This window comes from Chiloscyllium plagiosum, chromosome 1 (genome assembly GCF_004010195.1).
Source record: "Chiloscyllium plagiosum isolate BGI_BamShark_2017 chromosome 1, ASM401019v2, whole genome shotgun sequence".
NCBI lineage: Eukaryota > Metazoa > Chordata > Chondrichthyes > Orectolobiformes > Hemiscylliidae > Chiloscyllium > Chiloscyllium plagiosum.
This window is the reverse complement of record NC_057710.1, coordinates 59679451-59700165: the sequence shown is the minus strand read 5'-3', so window position 1 is coordinate 59700165 and position 20715 is coordinate 59679451. Positions and strand designations below refer to the sequence as shown.

Genomic DNA, 20715 nt, shown 5'->3' with positions numbered 1-20715 from the left:
TCAATTCTCAGTACTCTGTGACTCTCAGCTAGTCACAGATACATGCTGTAAAAATCGCTCAGCTCAGTAAAGCACCCTCTCTTTCTTCAAGGGACTATACATGCTTTTGACTTAATAATAATATGCCACCTATCATTTTGCTGACTCAATTACCCTGTCTATATCTCTGCAGATGTTTTTGTCATCCTTAGCACTTGGCTTCTGGCCTATTCTTGGGTCATCTGAAAACTTCGTCACAGTATATTCACTTTGCTTATCCAAGTCATTTAATATAAGACCGTAAGAAACAGGAATAGGAGTAGGATATTTGGCCCCTTCAACCACTCTGCCACTCAATAGAATCATGCCTAAACTGCCACTCCTCATGTCCACTATCCTGTCCTTTATCTGTAACCCTTAATTCCCCTACTGATTAAGAGCCTATCTTTTGCAACTTTAAATATACACAAGGACTCTACTCCCACAGCTCTCACAGTTCCAAAGACACACAACCCTCTGAGAAAAGAAATTCCTTCTCATTTCAGTATTGAATTAGCACCCCTTTATTCTGTTACTATGTCTTCTGGTTCTAGATTTTCCCACAATGGGAACCATCCTCTCAGCATTTATTATATTATATTAAAAATAATTCTGGCCCAACAATGATCCCTGTGGCACTCCACGAGATATAGGTTGCCATCCTGAAAATGACTCCCAACCCCATCCAAATTTTCTGTCTCATGTTAATTAGCCAATACTTTATCTGTGCTAATGTGCTACACCCATCAGGTTGTTATCTCATTGAACAGCCTGATCGGGGTGGGATACTTATATCAAAAGGCTTTTGGAAATCTAATTAAGTTGCATTCTTTGTTTCCCCCTTATTTATCCTGCTTGTTACCTCAAATAATTCTAATAAATGTTTCATACGTGATTTCACTTTTATGGAGCTGTGCTGATTTTGCTTGGTTATATTGTATGTTTCTAAATGCTCCATTACATCTTCTATAATAGGCTTGAATATTTTCCTAGTGACCGATGTTAAGCTAAAAGGCCTATTGTTATCTGTTCTTTTTCTGTCTCATAGAACATAGAATGTTACAGCACAGTAAAGGCCCTTCAGCCCTCGATGTTGTGACGACCTGTGAAAATAATCTGATGCCTATTTAACCTACACCGTTCCATTTTTATCCAAATGTATGTCCAATGCCCTTAATGTTGGCGAGTGTATTACTGTTGCAGACAGGCCATTCCACGCCCCTACTACTCTGAGTGAAGAAACTACCCCTAATATCTGTCCTAAATCTATCACCCCTCGTTAAAGCTATGTCCCCTCTGGTTAGCCTTCACCATCTGAGGAAAAAGGCTCTCAATGTCTACACTATCAAACCCTGTGATTATCTTATACGTCTCTATTAAGTCACCTCTCAACCTTTTTCTCTCCAATGAAAACAGCCTCCGTGCACTCAGCTTTTCCTCGTAGGACCTCCCTTCCATACCAGCCAACATCCTCGTAAATCTCCTCTGAACCCTTTCCAAAGCTTCCACATCCTTCCTATAATGCAGTGACCAGAACTGCACACAATATTCCAGGTGTGCCCTTACCAGTGTCTTGTACAACTGAAACATGATCTTGTGGCTCTGAAATTCAATCCCCCTACCAATAAATGCCAACGCACCATATGCCTTCTTAACCCTATCAACCTGGGTGGCAACTTTCAGGGTTATATGCACTAGGAAACACAGTCCCTCTGTTCATCTACACTGCAAGAATTTTATCATTAGCCCAGTACTCTGCATTTCTGTAACTTCTTCCGAAGTAAACTACTTCACACTTTTCCGCATTAGCCTAGCTCTGCATCTTATCTCTGTCCCTCTGTAACCCACAACATCCTTTGGCACTATCCACAATGCTGCCTACCTTAGTGACATTCGCAAATTTACGAGCCCATCCTTCTATGCCCACATCCAGATCATTTATAAAAATGCCAAACAGCAGTGGTCTCAAAACAGATCCTTACGGCACACTACTGGTAATTGAGCTCCAGGGCGAACATTTCCCATCACCGACCATCCTGTCTTCTTTCAGCTAGCCAATTTCTGATCCAAACCACTAAATCACCTTCAATCCTAAAACTCCATATTATGTGCAATAGCCTACCGTGTGGAACCTTATCAAACGTCTTACTGAAGTCCATACACACCACATCAACCGCTTTACCTTCATCCACAAATTACCAGATCCAAAGTAGCCTGCTCTATGCTTGGATCTACAGCACGTTGTTCTTGGAAACTGTCCAGAATACAGTCTCTTCATTCTCCCTCTGCCAATTTGTTTTTCTCAACCTACATATTGTTAAAGTCACTCAATATTAATGTACTGCATTTTTTACCTGTCTTCATCATCTCCTGATTTATTTTCTGTCTACAGTATAGATATTGTCAGAGCCTATACTGCAATCCCACCAGTGTCGTCTTCTCCATGCTCCTGAATTTATGCCATCTTGTTCTAACAAAGTTACCCTTACCGTCCTTTCCTTCCTGCCTGTCCTTTCAAAAAGTCACATTTCCCTGAATATTTAGTTCCCAGCTCCTTGTGACCATGTCTCTGAATTGACAATTATATCATATTCATTAACCTACATTTATGCATTATTTAATTTACTTCATTCTGATTGCTATGTGCATTTAGGCGAAGAGTCATCAGTTTTACCTCTTTAATATTGTTTCTCCCTTTGACTCTATTGGCTGTTTTTTTTGTGTTTGTCTGTCCCACTCTGAATTTCATTACATAAATAATGGCTCTGCACTGCTGCCATTGTTTGCTTTGTAAGTCTAAGGAGTGCCCACTGATACCACCACCTCCAGAAACCTTCCCTCCATTAGTTTAAAACCCTTTCTACAGCCCTAGTTATTCAATTCACCACTGCTATCTGGTCCCAGGATAGTTCAAGAGAAGCCTATTCTTCCGGAACAGGTTTCTTTTATCCTAGAATTGGTGCCTCCGTGCAGATTGTGTCAGTGAAGACTGCAACAACAACACTTGTGAAGGAGCAAGGTATCACCTACAATACCTCCTATATTTCAGTGTTTAACTGCACACATGAATGTTAGCAGTTCCTATAGGTTTAATCCAACAATTACTGACAACCTTGCCATTATTATAACAGACAAATTTGGGGAATTGTTTTGAGAACTCTTTCTCTGTATTTATCACTCTTCTGAACTGTTCATAGTACATGCATGAGTGCTGACATGAGCATGTGTGCAAATATTTACTGATGCCTGTTATATATCCACTGCTGAATCACAAGCCCATTTGTGTATGTGCAGACTCTGACACCCATCTTTGCAATTGGAAATACATACTCCAACAAATAAGTGCAGTAGACTAGAACTTCATAGAATCATAAAATCCCTCCAGTGTGGAAAGAGGCCATTCTGCCCATCAAGTCCACACTGATCCTCTGAAGAGCATCTGACCTAGCCCCTTGTTGATTTTGATTCAATTGCTCAGCATTCTTTCTAAAAAGTTAAAAGGCAGTGATAGATTTGCACAGTATTTGAACTGCCCAAGGCAAAGGGCACAGATCTACTGCAATTTGTAGTGTTGGTGACAGTAATATTGATGTTACAACTTAGAGATGTGATTTGTTTTTGACAAAATATGTAAAAGGTTCTTGAGAAGTAGGATGAATTCCTACTTTTAAAACTTAAAATGAAATAACCTAATTTAGTTAGTAAGACAAGAAATATGGTAAAACAGAAGGTCCTTTGTTGCAATGAAATACTTTGGTCAGTTTTTGTAAAGGATGCATGCTTTCTGTTTAGAAGCTTCTCATAAGCATACTTGCTTGTTTTCAGGTGCGGCCTTCAGTTATCTTGATGATGTTCCATTTAAGATTGGTGATAATTTCAAGAGTCCTGCCAAAGTGGGATTTCCTGTTGGATTTTGCATGACCGATTACTCAAAAGTATTTAGAAAGATTGATGTAAGTACAAGTAACTCATCTAAATTTATTTTGTTTTGTGAACTTTTGACCCAGTATCAAAACAAAAAGATTACATAAAAACAGATTGAAGAAAGCTGAGCTATTTCGGCCTTGAGAAAGTGTGTTAGAGATGTCTCTGAAGATAGTAAATAGTCAGAAGTAATAAATATGGATTCATTCAAATCAAACTAATTGCAAAAAATATTTTAAAGCATTTTAGACAGACATAAAGGGGTTTTTCCCCTCCTAAAGACTGCCAACAATCAATTAATAGGAATGGACATTTTTTTCACTTGAAACTAATGTCTGCAGCTCATGCTGCTGTTGGTTCAAATTTAAATTTAGTGCTGCTGTCAGATCAATATTCCAAATGTTGAGCTGAAAATGTGTTGCGAGACATCTCTAACACACTTTCTCAAGGCCGAAATAGCTCAGCTTTCTTCAATCTGTTTTTATGTAATCTTTTTGTTTTGATACTGGAAGTCAGTCTCTTCCTGTTCAGTGGCTTTGATGTCTTTCTTGTGGATCAGTGACTAAAACAAGACACAGCTCATAGTCTGCCTCAAGCAACATTAAGTTAAATATGAATTTTTCTCAGTTATGCTATGCTGTTTAGGCTTTGCACTTCAGCATTCTACTTGCTATGTGACTTTTTATTTCATATTTCAGCCTGAGACCTGTCAAAATTTCAAAATGTTGTTGCACTCCATCACCTATTTGACCCATAAGCATAGTACTTATTGTTGATAATTTAACTTAATCTCCTATTGATATGTCTTCTATTCTACATATTTTGTTTTGGTAGCTCTCAGATGCCACTTTGGATGCAGCTGTCCTGTCTAATTTGCTGTTGTCTACAAATTTAATCAGCTTCTGAATTAAATTATTAAATTAGAAGCTTTGGGGGTAAAAGACTCTCCATGAAGCATCCTACTTAATGTTTATCCCAAAACCTTCATAACTGTTGTAATAAATACATGTGATTTCCTTCCTTTATTAATTCCTTATGCATTCTCAGCACTTTGAATATGCTGCCATTTTAAGTGGAGCTTTACCAGAGTAGTTCAGAATAATGAAGGGTTTTGAACCATATGGAAGTATCTTTCAAAAGGGAAATGGTTATATATTTGAAAATGCAAACAAATTGAAGGGGAAATAGGGCAGTGTTACTAATAAAGTAACTTTCTAAAAAAAAATTAAATAGGCAAAGCTTAATCGGTCTTAGTGTTATTGATCTTAAAAGGAAGTCTGCATTATATAGTTCCTTTCATAACCACCAAATATTTCATACATTCTATATTGCTAATGAGCAGCTAATAATGACTGTTTTAGTGTTGAAACCAATATTCAAATTTGCACAACACATATCCCCACAAGCAATAATATGACAATAACTAGGTAATTTTGTTTTTGGCGCAAATGGAGGGAAAATTGATTTATTCTTTCATGGGACATGAATATCGTTGGCTGGTCAGCATTTATTGCATACCTCTGATTGTCCTTGAGAAAGTGGTGGTGAGCTGCTGCCTTGAACTGCTGCAGTCCATATTATCTAAGACAGCAGAGATAACTTCCTAAAGATGCCTTGAAAAAGTTTTAGGGTTTTTATGTCTACTTGGGAGAGGAGATGGGGCCTATGTTTAACATCTAATCTGCAAACAGCCAACCCTGATGGTGTGACATTTGCCGAGTACAGCGCTGGTGAATGTCAGCCTAGATATCTATTTCAGTTGAACCCATTTCTGACACAGAGGTGAAAGTGTATTCTGAAAATAATTCAATTTAACTGCAGTATTTGTGGGCTAGCAGCATTGTGCTACAACAATATAGGTGAGGTAAAGCCTATAGAATCTAATGCAGTAAATAAAAATAATCAGAACAGGCCCTTCAGCCCACCAAGACTGCACAGACATATGTCTATATAAACTAAAAACCTTTTGGCTCTACGTGATCCATATCCCTCTATTCCTTGCCTTTTCATTTATCTGTCAAGATGCCTCTTAAAAAGTTGCTATTGTATCTACTTCCTCTGACACCGCATTCCAGGCATTTGTCAACACCTGTGTAAAAGATTTGGAGATGCCGATGTTGGACTGGGGTGTACAAAGTTAAAAATCACACAACACCAGGTTATAGTCCAACAGGTTTAATTGGAAGCACACTAGCTTTCGGAGCGTCGCTCCTTCATCTATCACCTGATGAATGAGCGATGCTCCGAAAGCTAGTGTGCTTCCAATTAAACCTGTTGGACTATAACCTGGTGTTGTGTAATTTTTAACAGTGTAAAAGAACTTGCCTTTCACGTGTTGTTTAAACTTACCCCCATTGACTGTAAAGCTATGACCCCAGCAATTGATATTTCTACCCTGGGACAAAAGACTCCAATCTATTCTATCCATGCCTGTCATAATTTTGTAAACTTCTACCAGGTCGCCTCTCATCCTTCAATGATCATGTGAAAACAAGCCAACTTTATCCAATCTCTCCTCTTGGCTAAAACCTTTGAAATCCAGGCAACATTCTGGTAAACCTTTTCTGTACCCTGTCCAAAGCCTTCTCAGCCTTTTGGTAGTCTGGTGACCAGAACTGTATAAAATGTGGTCTAATTAAAGTTGAATACAGTTACAAATGCCTTTCCAGTTTTTAGACTTGGTGCCCCAACCGATGAAAGCAAGCATGCCATGTGCCTTCTTGACCACCATATGTGCTTGTGTTACCACCTTCAGGCAAACTGTGGCCATTTATGCTGAGATCCCTCTGTATGTTGATGAAACTAAGGGTTCTGCTATTTACTGTGTACTTCCCTCCTGCAATTGACCTTCCAAAATTCATCACATTTGTCCAATTAAACTCCATGTGCTATTTCTCTGCCCACGTATGTCCAGACTATCTATATCCTGCTGTATATTTTCACAATCTATCTTATTATCCGCTGCTCTCCCAGTCTTTGTGCCATCTGCAATCTTACTAATCAGGCCACCTACCTTCTCCTCCAAATCATTTATACTTGTACATTGTAAACCTCACGGATCTCAGCATTGATACCTGCAGAACACTACTGGTCACAGATCTCCAATCATAAAAGCACCCGTCCATCACTACACTCTGTCGTCTATGACTAAGCCAGTTCTGTATCTATTTTACAAGATCACCGCAGATCCCAGGTGATTTCACCTTTCGTATCAGCCTGTCATGAAGGACCTTGTCAAAGTCCTTGCTAAGATTCATATAGACGTTTACTGTCCTGCCTCATCAATCATCTTTGTCACTTCCTCAAACCTCAAATCAGGTTTGTGAGAGACAACTTTCCCCATACAAAGCCTCAATGCCTGTTGCTGATAAGCCCACATGTTCCAAACATGAGTAAATCCTATCCCTAAGAGTCTTCTCCAATAATTTCCCTACCACTGACACAAAGCTCACTGGCCTGTAATTTCCCAGAGTATCCCTGTTGGCCGCCTTAAACAAAGGACCATCATTGGCTATTCTCCAGTCCTCTGGGACCCCTCCTGAGAATAAATAGAATACCAATATTTTTTACATGGCTGCAGCGGTTTCCTCGCCTGTCTCCCTCAGCATTCTGGGATAGATTCCATTAGGTCTTGGGGACTTGTCAACATCCAAAACAATCACCATTTTTTATACTGAAATGCCCTAGAATATCAATATACTCCTCTGAGACTTGCCATTAACTGTGTCCTCCTTCTCTGTAAATACCGATGCAAAGTATTCATTAAGGAGTTCACCCACTTCTCCGGCTCCATATATAAATTTTGTCCTTGACTGGACCTACCCTTTCCCTAGCTACCCTCTTGCTCCTTATAGCTGTATAAAACACCTTGGGATTTTCCTTAATCCTGGTTTCCAAAGACATTTAATGACCCATTTTCGCTGTCCTAATTCTTTGTTTGAGTTTTTTGTAAGGTTTGTTTGAGTTCTTTCCTGCTTTATATTCTTCAAGGACTCTGACTTCAATTTCCTACATCTAATATTTGCCTGCTTTTTCTTTTTGAGTAAGTTCACAATTTCTCTTGTCATCCAAGGCCCAGAATCTTGCTATCCTTATCTTGCATTTTCTCAGGAATATGCTGGTCCTGAACTTCCATCAATAGGCCTTTAAAGGATTCCCACTTACTAGCAGTGGAATTATCTTCAAACAGCCGCCCCAGTCTACATTTCCCAGTTCCCGTCTCAAATTGTGGTAGTTTACCTTCCCCCAATTTAGTACTTTCACCCAGGGATTAGTTTTAAATTTTTTTTTGGTTCACTCACAGCATGTGAGCATCTGGCTAAGCCAGCATTTATTGCCCATCCCTAATTGCCCAGGGGTGGGGGGGGGGATTATGAGTCAATCACATTACTGTGGGCCAGACCAGATTAGGATGACTGATTTCCATCCTGCTTTTCAACTTCCTAACTAACTCCCTTGCAGGTCCTCATCTCTCTTTCTACCTATTTTGTTAACACCAATTTGGACCACAATCTCTGGCTGCCACCCCTCCCCTCCAGAACATCCTTTGCCAGCTCAGAGACATTCTTGACCTTGGCACCAGAGAGGCAACACACCATCTCAGAGTACTTGCTTGTGACCACAGAAGTGCCTATCAGTGCCCCTGACTATCCAGTCCCCTATCACTATTGCTCGCCTTTACTTCAACCCTCTTTGTTGTACGATAGTGCCAGGCATAGTGCAACTGATCTGGCTGCTGCTGCCTTCCCTGAGAAGCTATCTCCCCCAAAAGTATATCTGTTTGAGAGGGGAGTGGTCACAGAGAAATCCTGCACTGCCTGCCACACTTAATCATTTTCCTGGTGGTCACTCAACACTTCTCTGACTGTGTAGCCTTTACAGGTGCTGTAACCAGCTCACTAAACATGCTATCCATGAAAATCTAAGCCTCATGGATGCTCCATTATGACTCCATCAGTAATTCCAGGTGCTCCTTGCAGTAAATTAAGACCTGTAGCTGCATACACTTGCTGCGTATTTGGTCACCATGGAGAGTGGAAGTGTCCATAATTTCTCACATATTGCAATAGGAGCATTCCACGGGGCTGGATTCTCCTGCCATTTTGAACCTTATTAACTAAATCAAACTTATCGACTACAGACAATATCCAGGAACTGATTAAACAACCTTACCCACTTGGTGTCCTGTTCATGTTTTGAACACTTGCAACACTGGCTTTTCAGCCAAGTCTGCAGCCCTTGTCCCTGTGCACTTTTTCATCTACATACTATCCTTTGGCAATGTAATTTGAAGATATCAGGTCAGGTGCAATGTACATGGTGACAGTACTCTGTTCACTTAGAGTCATACAGCATTGGATCAGATCCTTCGGCCCAACTTGTCCATGTTAACCAGGTTTCCGAAACTGAACTAGTCCCATATTTCTCTGAAGCTTTCCTATCCATATACACGTCCAAATGTCTTTTAAATGTTGTATTTGTACCATTTTCTGTGGCAGCTTATTTCAAATGTGTGCCACCCTTTGTGAAAAAAAATTGCCCCTCAGGTTCATTTTAAATCTCTCCCTTCTCACCTTAAACCTATGCTGTCTAATTTTGGATTCCCCTACCCTGGCGGATAGACCTTGGCTATTCACCTTATCTATGCCCCTCATGATTTGAAAATCTCTATAAGGTCATCCCTCAGCCTCCAGCACTCTAGGGGAAAAAAAAGTCTCCGCCTATAACTCAAATCTTCTAGTCTCAGTAACACCCTTGTAAATCATTTTTGGATCCTTTTCCAGTTTAATAACATCCTTCCTATAGCAGGGCAACCAGAATTGTACGCAGTACTCTGACTGTGGCTTTACCAATTTCTTGTACAGCCCTAACATCATGTCCCAATTCCTGTGCTTAATGTACTAACCAATGGAAGCAAGCGTGCCAAATGCCTTCTTCATCACCCTATTTACCTGTGATGCTACTTTCAAAGAATTATGTATCTGCACCCCTGGATCTCTCTGTTTGATAACAGTCCCCAGATTCCTACCATTAACTTGGGCAAATTCTGTCCTGGTTTGTCTTAACAAAATGTAACACATCACATTTATCTAAATTAAACTCCTTTTGCCGTTCCTCAGCCCACTGACCGAGTTGATCAAGATTCCGCTGTATGCTGAGATAACATTCTTCACTGTCTGCAATATCACCAATTTTGGTATCATCCATAAATTTACTAACCATACCTTATATAAATGACAAACAGCAATGAACTCAGCACTGATCCTTGTGGTATATACTGATCACAGTTTGAACAACAACCTCTACCACCACCCTCTGTGTCCTACTATCAAGCCAATTTTGATTCCACTTGGCTAGCTTTCCCTGAATCCTATGTGATCTAACCTTACTAACTAGTCTACCGTGCGGAACCTTGTCATAGGCCTCTGCCTTAAGCTATCTTCTTGGTCAGCTCTTCAAAAAACTCAATCAGATTTGTGAGTCAAGCTGACTATCCCTAATCAGTCCTTGCTTTTCCACACCACCACCTATGGCCCTTCTGATGCTGTTGGGTTGTTGGAGTGTTTATGCCTTCGTCAAAGTGTGGTGCTGGAAAAGCACAGCCACCAACTTCTTCACGGTAATTAGAGATCCAGTTTAGGGAAGGTGGTGATGCAATGATAATGTCATCGGGCTAATAACTCACAATCCCACATGAATGCTGTGGAGATTGAAGACCAATTTCTATCATGTGGTTGGTGGAATTTAAACTGATAAAATCTAGAAATGAAAACTAGTCGAGTAATAGTGACCATGAAATGATTGCTGACTCTTGTAGAATCCTACTTCATTGTCTAATGTCCTTTATGGAAGGAAATCTGCTGTCATTATCCAGTTTGGCCTATGTGCGATTTTTTTACTGTCCTGTGAAATGTCTGAAAACGTTACTCAGTTTTATCAAACCGCTGTGAAGTCGAAAAGAAGTTAAACCCATTTCCTAAAAACAATCCTTGAGACACCAATGCCACAGGGATTAGTTGTTCAAGAAGGTAGTTTACCATCACCTTAAGGGCAATTAGTAATCGGTAATGCATATTGGCTGAGCCAGCTACACCCACTTACTGTGAATAAATGAATAAAATGTGCTTAAACTGATATGTGGCATGAAAATCCAGCGCTGAATAACTACTGGACCAACATATTTTTGAACAGGAGTTTCAACACCACATCTGTCACGACCTTTAAGATTAAGTTAATAGTTTGGATAAATTATAGAATAAGCAGCTTAAAAGATTAATACTGTAAGAATTGATCCTATTTTAAACAAAATACGTGAAAATAGCTTAAAGATGTAATAGTTATTTTGTTTAAGAAGATGGATTCAACTGTTTAAAACTCAGAAAAGTAGACAAGTCGACTATGAATACCTTGCAGCTATTTTAATTTAATGAAACATTTCAAAGGTAATTGGCTTCTGTAATATTTTCCAGGTATACTTCCCACTCCATTCATCAAAACTCATTTTATTATCTAATTTTTCGTGTATTAACATACATTCCTTAACCCTCTATAAAGTAATTTGTACTACTTTTAGGTTGAATTTATACAATTTATTTTCTTGTTCAATTCACTGCCAAGACATGTCTACCTTGAAGAAGTTCTGTTTTTTTTTCAATTATTGAATTTCCGTTTGTCTCCTCTTCATTTCCTATCTCCCTACTTATGTTTCATCAAGTACTACCAAAACTCACTATCACATCTAAATCTCTGTTTTGAACATCTGTCTCCTGATCTGACATATTTTGCTTGGATCAAACTTACATTCCACCTTTCGTATTTCAAATCCAACCTTGATTACAGGTTATCTCTTCAAACATGTGCCATTGTCATCATGTGAACACTGTTGAACTCTCCCTTGGTAGCACTAATTCACTTTATTTCAAAGTTGCCCTGGTCTACTTCTGCATTTCATCTTTGCCATTTCCACCACATTAACAAAAGTCTTTTTTCTACTTTCCAGATTTCAAGATGTTAAAACTCTGAGGAACAGAGGGATGTGGGTTTCTTGGTGCATTAAAAACAAAAAGTTAATATGCTGATTCAGCAATTAATTAGAAAGGCAATCTAATTTTATTATATATTGTAATGAAATATACAAGTCGGAGATATTTAACTACAGTTTTACAAGGCATTGATGAAGATATATCAACTGTAGTGTTATAGCTTTGGTTTCATTATTTAAGAAATGACATTAGAAACAGTTTCGAGAGGTTTCAGTCCTGATTCCTGGAATGAGGAAGTTACCTTTATAAGGGAAGGTGGAGTAGGTTGGGTCTATATTCTTTGGAGGCAGAAGAATGAAAGGGGATCTTAATAGAACTGATGCAATTCTGAGGAGAATTGAAAGGATTGATGTTGAGAGGATGTTTCCTTGAGTCTAAACTTAGGGAGCACAACCTAAAAAAAAAATCGATTTCCTGGGTACACACCACAGTTTTTGTTCCGATGATAATTTATATTACCTTCTATCTTGTAGTTTAATTATTGTATTAGTCCTGTTTCCTGCTCATCTCCTGAAATGCAAACTTTTGATTAACCTTGCTTCTAATTTCCACACTTCCCAACTTTCGTGTGGGTGCATCTTCAGTTCTGACTTTCCCTTCCTTAATGTCCTTATCTTCATTTCAGAGAAAAGCTATTGATCAATATCCACTATGTTTCCACCGACTGCCACAGATAGCTTCTTCCTATTTTACTTCATGGAATGACTATGTTTCTAACTTTAATTGATAGCTGATGATGACACTTACTACATCACTGTAAAAGATATTACGTAATGAATGGTGAACACAGGATACTAGTTTGAATGAAAATGTAAAAAGGCAAGTACGGTATTGCATCTCCTGTACTGGAAGGTATCATGGGCAAGAGAATGATTATCGGGAGTAATTGAGAAGTGAACAGTGAGGGGAGAATGTATTTGATGGTGGTGTCACAGTGGAGGGGTTTAAAAATGATCTATTGAATACGGAAACAAATGAATTGGAAAAGAAGACCAGGGGATTTCTGGATGGGTGGGAAAGAAGTGAGTTCGAAAGTGCAAGAAATGCAATAATCTGGTAGAGGTTCCTGTGAACCATGGAAAGGAGTCCTCATTTGAGGAAAATAATCACCACTTTCTAAAAGAAAGCATGAAACCAAAATTTAGATGCATTTGAACTGATTTCCTTTGTCTTAATTTTTTAAATTTCTTCAGGTATTTGATCCCTCCACTGACTCTTGAGGTCATAGTCTATTCCACAAACAAGCTATCCACTAGAACGTGTACAAAACTAGTGTGGATCACTTGCATCCTTTTGACATTTTATTTCTTCCAATTCTGTCTTAGTTTTTGTTGGAAAATGCTTCCACTTTCCTCTGGTTGGTAAGTATCTGTGTTGGCCTGAACACATCAAGTGGGATCTCATGAATATAAGCCATGTCCTTCATTTATTTCATACTGCTGTACTTTATATATAACAAAGACACTTGACAGAAACTGTTCTTAAACTTTCTATCTGCTCTCCACTCCTGACAATGTGAAACTATAATTACATGCATTTGTTTATTGCACCTGAAATTCTGATTTGACGTGTTGACCAAGTTGGACTGCAAATGTGGACACATCATTACACCTCAACCACCTTATAAAATGTTGAAATATGGCTTCAATTTCAATTCAGAAAGCTACTTAATCATCGTGTATGAAGGAACGTAGGCATCTCTGTCAGACACACAATGGGTTATATAGCTTGAGGGACTCTACTCTGCATCGAGCATGGGGCAAGGAAAGGAGAAGGCATCCAAGACCTTCCACAGCCAATGACAGTATTTAACTTATGCTGTTGGTGTTATTCTGCACAACACTCTATAACCATTGAAGCGAGTATAATTATTAAATAACATGAGTAGACTGAGCACCACATTCTCCAATGGCATTTTAAATAAGTGAAATTCCATTTATCTTGAAAATTAAAATAACAAAAAAAGAGGGTTTGTGTTAGCAGATTTCTGAAGACTGCTAATTTATTGAAAATAACCTTGTTGCTCTTTTGTATTTCACAATAGTTCACTTACTTTTCCGAAAAAATTATTTTATTAAGTGTTTGAAATTTTCTCAGCTAGTTTAATGAAAAGTGTGTTGGTTATGTTTCTTTCAAATTACTCTTTTTAGTTATGATTATAAAATGTGATTTTTCTTTCTTTTAGTATGATTTCTCTTTCGAGAAGAGGACCATAAAATGGGCTGAAGAAATAAAACAAATTAAAGCTGCACAAGAGGCAGCTTGTTTAACAAGGGAAGTTTCTTCAGTGACTGCTGAATCTGATGCACTCTGTGAGAGAAAAAGTGGAATCCAGTACAATGATGGACCACATTCTTCAGCATTTCCACTCACGATTAACCCTATACTTGCCAGTCTAAGGCACAACAATATTCTAACCCCAATGCCAGCGAATAGTAAAACTGTAACACAAAAAGACCCAAGTCCTCCTTATACAACTAAATTCGATCTTGCAGACTTTGAAAGTGAAGAGGATCCTTTTGATAAACTGGAGTTGAAAACACTAAATGATAAGGAGGAACTCAAAAACATTCTTGAAGTTCAGGCAAGTTCACGATCAGTGATTATTTCACAATTGGACAATGACTTGGATGTGCACGTTGTGGGATCCACAGATGCATCACCAAGCTCAGAAGTGCAGGCCTCAACTGAGGAGGCTACCTCAGACTTCAAATCTCTTCACAAGCCAAATGGCCTCATAGATTTGCCACAGTTGGAGAACTGTGAAAAAGTGCCCTTCTCTGCCAAAGTATCTCTCCCATCTCCTTCAACTGTCAGCAATATCAAATCTCTGTCCTTTCCTAAACTCGACTCTGATGAAAGTGAGCAGAAGACTGCTAAGCTCACAGGTACTTTCCACAGCACAAGCCTACCTAATGGCACTTTGTTTAGTTCAATAAAGAACAATGAGCAGTACAAAGCTAGTGGTTTGAATGGGCATAACCTCCCTGTTATGCCCCTATGTTCTTCAAGTTTTGAACTTGGGATTGATAGTACTACAGCAGCGTTGTTGTCTTCCACATCAGATGTTTCATTTACTGCTGGAATCAAAAATTCATCTCAAACTGAAGCAAAACTGGTAAGATGGTGTTTTAAAATTAATTGCTTAGAAGTTGGTTGTAAATTCTCCAAACTTAATTCTTATGTTTGTTCAAGAATGTAAAAATTTATGGGTAAATATTTTATTGTATATTATCACATAGGCCAAATAGATTAACAATTATTACAATGCAATTTAACTTGACTTAATCAGTTCTTCACCACAGGATTGCTTGTCAGCAGAAGGTGGCTTTCCTGACTCAGTCGAAACTTCTAGTGCATTACACTAGAAAGTTAGAATCAGTGACCATAAAGTGAATGTTTGTCCTACTGTCTTCTTCTAATATATCCTACTGTACAACTCCATATGAACCTACTTGTGTGCATGTACGTATAGCTCCTCAGATAAAAACAAAGAACTGCAGATGCTGGTGTCCTGAAACAAAAACGGCAAGTGCTGGAGAAACTGAGCACATCTGGCAGCATTTCTAAATAATTCCCGAATTTCTTTTACTCATTTTTACTACTAAAATAAGGGTCTAACCAAAATTAAAAATAAGCTTCATAGCCATTATATTTCAATTAACTTTACCATGGAATTTGATCAATGTTTTCATTATACTTTAAAAATTCAGCCTTCTTATATTTGGAGATTTTTTTCAGAGTTTTGATTCCAAGAATTGAATTTGGATTATGCATTCTGATCATTCGTGTCATAGCTGATATCCTAAGATGTATACATATCATTTTCAGAGCCAAACTCAGTTATTCTGTTTTCAAAATCATTTAAAGAAAAACTAGATGAAACATTTAAAAAACTTTGAGGTAAAATTAATATTTTTTTAAGAGGGGTGCAGTTGAGAGAGAGGATAAGAGACAAAATTGATACTGTTTTGATTGTGCACACCTCTTTTGTATTCTACAAGTCCCAGAGAAAGGTTGAAAGGGAGAAAAAAATGTTTTTCTCCAGGTAATGTTGCTTTGAAAATAATGTCAGTTAAATTTTAAAACCAGCTAATTGTCTCAACTGTTTTATTGGCATTGGCTTAGATCTGTGTGACAGAAATTCTAATTTCTATAAGCTATGGTAGGAATAGAGTGAGAGAAAGGCGGAAAGATAATTTCTTCCTTCAAGTTGAATATGAACATGAACAGAGCTTATTTGAGGTAAGTAAGTATGAAAAGAGAAAAGGAAGCAAACCGTTTGAATTGGGAGTGGTTATAGCAACCTTGGCAGGGACTCTCTTGCCTTCAACACTCTTTGCTTATCTTGCTTTCATTTATTAACATAAAATCAAGCTATACAGAGTCAATCCTGATGTTTCGTAGTTGTTTGGTTTCTTGCATTTAAATGTTTTATTATTTTGTGAAAGCTCTAGAAACCAAAATTATTAGAACATTTGTAATTTATCAACTCAGACCACACTATAATAATTTGCACAATACGAGAATATGGAACAAACACATTTCTAGGAGTCATATCCTAGGATATAATAAAAACAATTGCATTGAGAAACATTGTTTGATATTTGAATTTTCAGTTTTCATCCATGCATAATATTTATCCTGGAGGTTTAGTATGTAATCATTATTGTTCCAGAGTTATTAGAGAAAGCATGTTAGCTGAAATAATATATTTTAAATAGCAGACAGTTTTGCCAAAAATGGGAAAAGATTGTCCTATCTTGCTTTTCATCTGTAAAGCGCAAACAAGCATATGAGTATCCAGATTAGAATATTTTTAAATGGTTGGATAATACATCAGAATAATGAACAATATTTGTTTTCTTGGGATATCGCTGATGAGTGAACTGTCTGGATCAGTATGCATGGACTTGTGTGAAATATCCTAGTAACGTAAATCAAACAATTAATGTATTTAGTGACAGACTTGTGTGCTTCCTCATTTGCTCTGGTACATGTACAGTTGGAATAAAAAGGTTTGCTTTGTTAATCTTTAAAAGGGTATTCGTTTAACCTTGCTTTACTTGTTTGCCAAGCCATTATTGATGGTTGAAACAAGTAGTTTTGATGCAAGATCTACATTTATTGACTGACAAAGTTTCAAAATTTTTACTTCTACTTTTACATTCATTGCCTCATTTTCTGGTATAAGCTCAGATTCAGTTGATCACAAAATGAATTTACAACAAAATCTGCATTGTAAGCAAAGTACCTTGGTTCCTATTCTCACTTCATTTTTTTGTTAATTCCCCATTGTCATATGAAGGGTCCCATGGAATGTCCTCATGTAAAGTGACTTCTATGTAAGTAAACCAAATTACAAAAGGAACAAAGTCTTGGGTGGTATGTTTATTCTGCTGAATAAATTCCATATCACAAGTTTTTTTTTTGTAAATTTGGGAATTGATAAAACTAGTTAGCAAGTAACTGAAAAAGTTTGCATATATTGATGACGGAAATTGTCCATTAGCCACTGTCATCCTAGTAGTGCAGCTGCAGTTGAACGGTTGACATTAAAATAATTGCTTATAAAACTGCATATCAAACTGCATATAAAACAAACATTTAAATATGCTTAGGAAATCAAATGGTATGTTAATAGATAACAAGGAAAAGAAGATACTGATAGTTTTAAAGGCACATAACAATAGCTATATGGTAGGATAGGGATCAAATCAGGAGATAAAGAGGGCGTGTACATTAATTATAGGTAATTTAAAGTCATTTTTAGAGATACCCATGAGTATGAATTGATAGAGTGCATTTTGTACATTTTCTAGGAACAATAGGTTGTGGATCCAATCAGGAATCACTATTTTTGGAGCTGATAATGTGCAATGAGGTTTGGTAAATGATCACAGACTAAAAGATCCCCTAGAAAATAATGATAGAATTTAACAGGCAGGATAAGAGGGAGAAACATGGGGCAGAAATAATTATGCTAAAATTACTAACAGTAATTACAAAGAAATGAGGGCAAAGCTACATGCATGGACTGAGAAAGGAATTTAACAGTGAAGATGGTTAATGAACAGCAGAATATATTTAAGAAAATAGTTCATGGTTCATGATAAACACATATCTCAGTGAGATTCTAGGAAGGGGATAAATCAATAGTGGTTAACGAGGCAAGTTAAGGATAATAGCAAACTTAAAGAGAAAAAAAAGTAGTATAACAGAATTGGAATTATTTTTTAAAAAAACCAACAAAAAGATAACTAAAAGAAAAAGAGGGAGAAAATAAACTTCGAGGGTAAACTTGCAAGTCATATCATATTTAAAGAAGGACTGTAATTTAAAGACCATAATTTACCCTCCCACGTGGTTGAAGATGCCCACCAACGCATCTCATCCACGTCTCACATCTCCGCCCTCAGAACTCCTCCCCCCCGCCCCCCACCCAGTCCTCACCTTCCATCCCACCAACCTCTGCATAAACCACATCATCCACTGACATTTCCACCACCTACAAACGGACCCCACCACCGTGGATATATTTCCCTCTCCATCCCTATCCACTTTCTGCAAAGACCGTTTCCTCCGCGACTACCTGGTCAGGTTCACGCCCTCTAACAAGCCACCCTCCCTCTTGGCATCTTCCTCCGCCACCAGAGGAATTGCAAAACTCTCGCCCACACCTCTCCCCTCACTTCCATCCAAGGCTCCAAAGGAACCTTCCATATCCATCAAAGCTTTACCTGCACTTCCACAAATGTCATTTATTGTATCCGTTGCTCCCGATGTGGTATCCTTTACATTGGGCAGACTGGACGCCTTCTCGCAGAGTGCTTTAGGGAACATCTCGGTGACACCCACACCAACCAACCCCACTGCCCAGTGGCCGAACATTTCAACTCCCCCTTTGCCGAGACATGCAGATCCTGGGTTCCTCCACCGCCTCTCACTCACATCCAACACCTGGAGGAAGAAGCCTCATCTTCCGCCTTAGAACCCTTCAACCCCAGGGCATCAATATGGACTTCACCAGTTTCCTCATTTCCACTCCCCCCCACCTTACCCCCGTTCCAAACTTCCAGCTCAGCACCATCTTATCCACCTATTGCACTCCCAGCTACCTTCTCCCCAGTCCCACCCCCTCCCATTTATCTCTCCACCCCTGAGGCTTCCAGCCTCATTCCTGATGAAGGGCTCCTGCCCAAAATGTCCTATTCCTGTGATGCTGTCTGACCTGCTGGAGAAAGTGAGGTCTGCAGATGCTGGAGATCAAAGTTGAAACTTTATTGCTGGAACAGCACAGCAGGTCAGGCAGCATCCAGGGTACAGGAGATTCGACGTTTCGGGCTCATTCCTGAAGAAGGGCCTGTGCCCGAAACGTCGAATCTCCTGTTCCCTGGATGCTGCCTGACCTGCTGTGCTGTTCCAGCAATAAAGTGTCTGACCTGCTGTGCATTTCCAGCACCACTAATCTTTGATCAAACCAACCTGGAGCATTGGGCTATAATATTTTGAGGTGGCATTGGACCAAACGAAAGGCCAGAAAGCCAGGAGTATTGATGGACCAGGAGAGTCCCAAATGGATTTTAGTTCCATAATGCAGCTCATGAAGTGACATTGTGGATCCCCTGCTTGTAAGGGGATCACCACAGAAGAAAGGCAACAGCCGCTTCACACTCTGCTGATTAGAATTAGGTTTTATTGTCACATGTACTCAAGTACAGGGATACATGAATACAGTGAAACGTCTACAAAGTCGCCATATCTGGTACCATCTTAGGTACAAACGTGCCTTGGTACAAAATCTTAGGCATAAATTAGAAAAACAAAAAAAATTAAATGTTCAGCATTACAGTCCTTCTAAAGCAGAGAAAGAGAGAAAAATGAGTTGTATACAACAGGGATCTCTTTTGGTACCTCAACAGTTTACAATTTATATAAATTACTTTCATGAAGGGGTAGCAGGTATGGTTTCCAAATTAAGTGATTACACAAAAATTGGTAGGAAATTAAGTAGTGAAGGTTACATGAGGAAGCTACAAAAAGGTTTAAAAAAACAGTCACTACTTTTGAAAAGATGTTAAGTTGGAAAGCGAGTAAAAAAGGTTTACAAGGATGTTACTGAGACTGGAAGATTTGAGTTAGACTGGAACATTTCTCCCCTGGAGGCTGAGGGGTGGCCTTATAGAGGTTTATAAAATCATGAGGGGCATGAATAGGGTAAATAGCCATGGTCTTTTTTTCAGGGTAGGGGAGTCCAAAACTAAAGGGTTCAAGGTGAGAGGGAACTGAGGAGCAATTTTTTCACACAGAGGGTACATATATGGAACAAGCTGCCAGAGGAAATAGTGGAGGATGGTATAATTACAGCAGTTAAAGGCATCTTGGGTTTAAAGGTACTTGGGTTAGAAAGTTTTACAGGGATACGGGTCAAACATGGGCAAAAGGGAACCTGGTCAGCTTGGATGTGTTGGGCCAAGGGGCCTGATTTGACTCTCTAAAAATTTGGCAAATAGAGTACAATGTGGGAAATTATGAAATTGTCCATTTTGGTAGGAAGAATAAAAGTGAAACATATTATCTAAATGGTAACAAATTGCAAAGTTTTGATATGCAGAGGGATCTGAATATCCTTGTACATGATTCTTAAGCAAAATACAAGTACAGCAAGTAAGTGAGAAAGTTAATAGAATGTTATCATTTATTCTGATGGAAACTGAGTACAAAAGTTTGC

The 20715-nt window shown here is 38.6% G+C and overlaps 1 protein-coding gene across 4 annotated transcripts in view; it reads left to right on the top strand.

Annotated features, from left to right (window-relative positions):
- Positions 1-20715, top strand: part of ubap1 (ubiquitin associated protein 1) — a 75497-nt gene that overhangs the window by 33408 nt on the left and 21374 nt on the right. For all 4 annotated transcript variants that reach the window (XM_043687529.1, XM_043687521.1, XM_043687518.1 and 1 more), the window contains 2 exons: positions 3844-3971; positions 14170-15102. In XM_043687529.1, the coding sequence (XP_043543464.1) occupies positions 3844-3971; positions 14170-15102 (1061 nt within the window). The remainder of the gene's footprint in view (positions 1-3843; positions 3972-14169; positions 15103-20715) is intronic.